We start from the raw sequence: 7,047 nt of genomic DNA on the forward strand, positions 1-7,047 counted from the left end.
ACAGCGCGCAAAAAATACACAATAAAGCAAAATAAATTTCCCGTAAATGAATCGGTACCTTCACTTAGGTATTTCAAAAAGCTTTGCAAAGTGAAATTTCAATTAAGCTGGTTGGAGGCGAGGCGATAGGCATCGTGTACACAATGGCCGCTCCATCCGGCCACCAATTAGCTCGCCCCTTAAACAATTTGCTCCCACTGCTCAGGACTTGTCTACACGAATCGCCTCAACGGTCGCTTTGCGCTAAATAATCCTTTAATTATCAGGAGCAAGATCAAGAATTTCTCAAATATCCTAATACATTTTTTAAACACACCAAAATCAACAACTATTGGTATTCAATAAGAAGTAATATATTTTATTTACATTGTTTAATCTGAATTAAATACTAGCTGTTGCTAGCGACTTCGCTCTCGTGAAAAAAGTGATAGAAGTATAGCCTATGTTACTCAATGATAACATAGGCTTTTAATGGTGACAGAATTTTTTAAATCGGCCGAGCAGTTTTTGAGTTATTTCAATACATACAAAATACAAATCTTTCCTCTTTATAATATTAGTATATACAAAACGAAAGAAGTAATCTATTAACAATTTGGCGGGAAATGTTTAGATGTGTGGAAACGTTTTTACAATGATTAAACAGCACTTGACCGTGATCTTATCTGATTAGTAGAGTTGTGGTCGAGACTTGATACGCGCTAATTTAGTAAATGCCATAAGATCATACTTGGCTCGAATGACGCCAGCATCTCATATAAAAAAGAAATAGTCTGCGACGGTTGTCTAAATACAGTTGATTCTTACATAATTCTCTAAAGCCTTTAATTAAATCTAATTAACAAAAAATGTACCATCAATAGATTAGTAAAGAAAAAGTTCTGAGTATTTTAGCATTAGCCGGTATCTTTGTTTGATTGCCCTGTCTAATTTAAATAACAAAAGTCAGAGGATATGAATAAATTAGAGGCCAAGTTTCAAGCCGCGTGGAGCGCGATCAATTCCATTGATAAGCCTAATGTTTATAGGACACGGTTATTACTTTCCATTAAGTTCGGCGTCATGTTATTTGTCTATAATAAAAAACAAAATACACACTATTGAGGAAGAATACTAAGTCAAATTTGACCTTAGCCAAGTTAAACTTAAATGTATTTTATTTCATAGAGTAAATATTCTCAGAACCGAAGTAAGTCATACTTGAAAAGTATATGAAATTAATGTGTGAATGATATTTAAATTAATATCATTTAGCGCTCTAGTGATTTGCGTTATATCTCAACCAGTTTTTCACGTTGCAAATAAACTAGTTTTATTCATAAAAATCTCGCATTGTAATAAAACTAAAACTCGTTCATAAATAAACCAATACGAAATTATTGTATTAGGATATCACAAGTTGTAAGCAATAATGTTGAGATTAAGGTCTGCCGCCCCCATGTTAACGGTATAACGCGCTAGCGCCGTGCGGCGAAACTCGGCACTACAAACATGACGTCACCAACGAGTCTACAGTGAGCTCTGTTATTTCCTTTATAGTTCTATTAAGTTTATTGTTACGTCGTGTAAAGAGCATCATTACATAATGCGTAAAGCGATGAAGAATTGTGGAATAGTTGGACATGTATAATAGTATGTACATGATCAAATAAATTAAACAAGTTAAAACTTGTCCATAAAAGTACATTAAGATAGAATAAGTCGGAGTTACCGTCATATGTCAACCTTATTGTATGAAGTAAGGTTAACAAACACCGTACAATTCACTTATTATGCCTCGGTACTTTTATGGGTCAGCGGTCGCCTTCACTAACAATAAAACACAAAAGCAGTAGCCTGTTTATTTATGTGAATCCGTTACAACTAGTTTTTAGTTCTTTGAACTTTTGTTACTCATTTTGCCCTACAGAGAAATTGATTTAAAAAAGTATATGATCAACAAGAGGTAACATACTTTGATATTGGGCGATTCCAGTTTTTTTATTTTAATTTTTTAATTAATAATTGCATTAAGTACGTTCATATCATCGTTAGTTGAGATTTAAATCGATTGACAGTTTTTATTACGCCTACCGCTTGCCCGTGTTACTATTGTTTGAAAGTTTGTTTGCGCAATCGGAAGTGGTCGACGCATTATCAATACGACTGCGGTCTAAAAACTAAACTTTATCACCAATATTGTAGTGTATTTGATAATGAATTAAAATGTAGAGCCATTTCCCATGAATTAGCAGATAGATTTCAATAGTTAGGAAAATATATATCGGTTAATTGTTATGTAAACGGACGCTTAATGTTAATTTACTAAAATAAACGAAAGTAATCAATTAGTAGCTACTTAGTAAACTGTCTAACTCAGACTACACCTATTTAAAAAAAAAATACCTGCTTTTAGTTGATTTTGCAATTGAAAAAACTTTGATTTAATTATCGCTGAAAAGTTTTTAGGACTTATAAAAAATCTAATAACATTTCTATTCATACTTTCATCCGATTTAAACGAAACTTTGATTTCCTAAGAAACGATGGAATTATCGTCTACTTTTCGTAATAAACCTATAGTTGTGCAATATACGTTTATGTCTGTTATTACTACTATTTATTGTTATCTGAGGCTAGAAAAATAACAACTTTAAGCTTTTCTAGCCTCAGAAACCTTGCTCTTAATTAATTTTTAGATTAAGTTCTCTACTTTCACAAAAATATGATTTATGGATATGGGAATATCTAAAGAAAGTTTCTGAAATTATAACATAATAGCTTTCGCCCGCGACTTCGTCCGCGCGGAATAAAAAAAACAAATGTGGAAATCCTATGTGTTATTCCAGACTATCCTGTACGTCTATGCCAAATTTCATAGAGATTCGTTCAGCAGTTTAGGCTACAAACTCTAACAAACATCCATCCATCTAAACTTTCACATTTATAATATTTGTAAGATAAATAATAATAATAATAATAATAATACACATTTAATCAGTTCCAAAACACACTGCAACACAATACAACATAATACACTTGAACAAAAAAAAAATACAAACGAGAACAACGAAAACCAATCATTAACAATCAAAACTAATGACAAGAAAATTGAAGAGGAAAAAAAAAAACAAAATATATAAACAATTTGACAATGCGTTGCAATGCAGAACTGATAGGGCCTTTGCTCAGCTATATGTTTTGTACCCTAGGGGTAAAAACGCTGATATGAAAAATAGAGTTGGCAAGTAATAAACTGGAACATTAAATTCGATATGCCTTCAACTTTCTCTCCCATTTGTAGGTACGTAATTTCAAATGTTATTGTTACTTTTGCTTCATAATGTAGAACAAAAATTACGTCAAACTCTGAACCGAAAAGTAACTTCAGAACTATCTAATTAATTTGTAAACATCTATAAAATTTTTGGTTTTTGATGTTAGGAAAATGTAATTAAGATTTTTTTATACGGTAGCTTCAAAAACATCTTTAATCTTGTAATTTATGTTGATAAATTGAGGTGTCATACTCGGGCATCTAATTGAATATTGTATAGTAGTTTTTGAATTTGAGTACATTTGAATGAAGTAGTCATAAGTATGTTGCGTAGGCGACCGCCGAGCGCCGCGCCGAAGCCCGGCGTAACGAGTGGCGCCGACCGTCCACTTATGCATATGCCGACAGAATGAAATGTTCGCCAATTTGTGAGGCAACTAGTTTCCAGCAAATGCCGGAAACTAGCCTGGAACCGTGCCAACTTCCCCCAAATCATTTGAATTACACTTATAATCTTCATAGCTCCAACCCAGCGAGTCTCTCACTTTTAATTGACGGTCTATGAAGTATCCATGAAGTTACAAACTTACTAGACACGGTAAACTATCTTTTAGTAGGTACCTAATTAAAGAATTTAATTAACGTAACATTTAATTCTGTCTAGTCTAGCTTTAAATTTATATTTATTGTTTTTTTTAATGCCCAGATATATGTAGTTTTCAATGATTTTTTCTATTGTTACAGGATATTACCAACCCGCAGGGCCCCTGATAAAAGAGAGCAGTGCCGATGCTGACAGAGCTCTTGGAAGATATCACCCCGCGCCACATTACCACCCGCCGCATCCCTCGGTGAGTATCATTTGTTACTCTGTGAAAATACATTTTATTAGATTTAAGTAAAACAAGTGATGTACGTAACAAAAGCGAGTAAATTGTTTGTCATTTTAGCACCGAATTGCAGGAATTTATTAATGCCCTTGGGCTGTGACGCTGCGATAGGTTCGAATTCGCGAAACAGTTGGTCGCTCTCTCTAACTCTACCACTACCCACATTTAAAAATTATCATTGTTAGAAGCGTTAAGTGCAGTATTAAGAAAAATAACTAAGGCATCTACTGTTTAACCATTTAAAAGAATCTGAGTGTAGCATTTAAAACAATTTTCTGATTTTTTTGTAAATTTTATAGATGCTGCAACAGTATGGACCGCCGCCATACTACCCCGCGGAGCTGTGCTATGGGCGGTACTACCGGCCGCCCGGGCCCTACCACATCCCGCCCCCACAACCTGAAGCTCCGGTAAGACTTCACTATGATACCACTTCACTTCGATTGTTTATTACGAAGAAACTTTTTCCTAGGAGACTACATCTAATTAAAAACAAAAGCACATCTCTTAAACGGGCTGTAATTATTGTTTACAATTGCAGATGGTGGGCGTGGGCGGCGAGCCGTACCCGCCGCCACAATACTACGGCTCACCACCTTGCTATCAACACTCACCACAAAGGATACCGTACGTCGGTAAGTCTATCACATTTTTTCCATCAATTTATCCAATGTTTTGGTGGTAAATTTTGTTCTGACATTATGAATGTTTATTGCAGAGTATCGTGGATGCCCGTGCCCATTAAACGCGTGTCCAAAAAACGTCCTTATTGGGCCCGCTACTGGTAAAGCCCCAGCCGGTGGCGGCCCCGCCGACGTCCTAGCTCTAGCGCCGCCCGGGGGCGCCTTCCGCGCGAAGGTTCGGGCCTGCGCTCTTGACTCCGCCGCCGACACGCACGGCAGCGGCAAGGTAACAATAATAATATATCTTTTATAATATCTTGTCACCTTTAATGGAAGAAATAATGACAATTCCGTCACACCATCACCATAATTATGCAGATTAGTTTCTTTATTTAGGTCATGAATTGATAAAAGTATTTGGGGTTTCAGGATCCACCGCTGGAGCCAGAGCCGCCCGCCGCGGCCGACGCTCCCCATCCTTGTCCGCTGCCAACCATCGGCGGTGCGTCTCCCAAACGTGAACTGTTCGACGTTCGCGAAAACATGTGCCGCGCTGCGGATATGCCCGGCCCCGCCGAGGCTATCGGCCCGCCCTCGCCCGCCAGAGGGTCTGCGGGGGCCTGCGCGCCGCAGCCGCCGCCCGTCGCGCCCCGCCGCGCCAGGCTCGGCAAAGCCATGGCCAGGCGGACTCTGGCAGGTGATGACACCGGCTTCCTCATGTCGACACCTCAGCAACCTCCACACAGCGACGCCGACGATGACGTGCTCGCCATCTCTCCACCCATCTGTGTACCGATAGATCTATCGTCATCAGACGAACGATCGACGCCCCTTGTCGACGTAAAAAAAGAGAACGAAGGCCCCACGTACACACCGCCGAGGAAGGTCGACGCGCAAGCTCTCAGAGAACATAACAGCACGACGGCGCTTTCTGAAATACCTGATTTAACGGAAGCAAACAAAGCCGTTAAGAGAAGGTATTCGAAGCCCAAACTTGAAATCGATATAAGAGATATACAACTGGATGATACGTGTAAAACCAATGGAATTGGGGAACATGTAAAGCTACAGAAGAGAAGAAAAGTATCGGGCGATCACACCGACATCGTTAGGATAGAAACTGTAACAAAGGAAGCTAAAAAGAAAACGACGCCGAGTACAAAGAGAACGCCTAAGTCGCCGCCTGCGGAGAAAAAAAATCTTAAAAGAAGATTAGAGAATATAGTCAGCAGGCCTAAAGCTAAAAAAGGTCTTATCCAGGCCATAGATGAAGATCCCCGCCTTAAAAATGTCGCAGCTGTGACGGAGGAACCATGCATAAAGAAGACAAAAACAAAAAGTGCTCTTCTTCTTGACAATTTAATAAGAAAGAACAGTATCGATAGCAAAGGATACGCGTCCGACAAGGAACTAAACCCCGCAGAGTTATTTTTGTCACCGAACGAAAACGTTATCCAAAACGTTGCGAAGAAAACACTAAATATTAATAATAACGTCGTTGAAAATACCGCACCTACGAATGGTGTTCGGCCGAAAACGATAGCCGCCGTGAGCCAACTTATAGAAAAGAAACTAGCATATAAGAACGCCTGCAAGATCGACTCAAAAATCACACACAACCTAAAATCAGTATTATCACCCACCGACAGTTCCGACATAAAGGAAGACCAAACAAATAAAGTTATACTTAGCAGTGGTACAATCGCAGGCAGTAAACTTTTTGATAAATGTGAAAAAGGCAGTAGCAACGATGATACTACTAATGGAGATGTAGTCATTGCTGTGAAAACATTAAAAGCCAATAAGAGTAAACCTCCATCAAATCAAACAGAAACAAGTCTTAAGCCCAAGTGTGACACTACCATTATTAATGTCGATGAATCTCAGTGCAAAGCCAGTGAATTACAAGACCAAGAGACGGGGCCGACAGAAAACGAGGCGACGGTGATAGCAGACAAACTGTTAAAAAAACCTAAAACGACGATAGAAAAACCTAACGCGGAACACAAGGGCAAGAACGTCGAAAAGGTCGTTAAGCTGCTAGTTTCAAAGAAACAAGCGAAAGCTAAGAAAGTCGACGAAGCGCCGACGAGCGAGACCGGCTCTCGCCTAGATAAAATAGAAGAGAAGACGAATAATGAAAAGACAGGAAAACGTTGTAAACTAGGTATGGAAAAAGAATCAAAAGGAAAGAGCGTGGAGAAGTTAGCAAAGCTACTGATATCAAAGAAGACTGCGTTAAAAACGGACGAAGCGGCGCTGCTGGTGGAGGCGGCGT

General features: G+C 38.7%; 1 protein-coding gene across 1 annotated transcript in view; it reads left to right on the forward strand.

The window, feature by feature from the left end:
- The window catches only part of LOC106104350, a gene marked incomplete at its 3' end in the record, with an annotated part of 164,065 nt that extends 157,019 nt beyond the window's left edge, over positions 1-7,046 (forward strand). The window contains exons 6-10 of the mRNA XM_013284383.1: positions 4,001-4,107; positions 4,446-4,556; positions 4,688-4,781; positions 4,865-5,055; positions 5,199-7,046. Of these exons, the coding sequence (XP_013139837.1) occupies positions 4,001-4,107; positions 4,446-4,556; positions 4,688-4,781; positions 4,865-5,055; positions 5,199-7,046 (2,351 nt within the window). The remainder of the gene's footprint in view (positions 1-4,000; positions 4,108-4,445; positions 4,557-4,687; positions 4,782-4,864; positions 5,056-5,198) is intronic.
- Between the last annotated feature and the right edge of the window lies 1 nt (position 7,047).

Source organism: Papilio polytes, unplaced genomic scaffold (genome assembly GCF_000836215.1).
Source record: "Papilio polytes unplaced genomic scaffold, Ppol_1.0 DF823688.1, whole genome shotgun sequence".
Lineage (NCBI taxonomy): Eukaryota > Metazoa > Arthropoda > Insecta > Lepidoptera > Papilionidae > Papilio > Papilio polytes.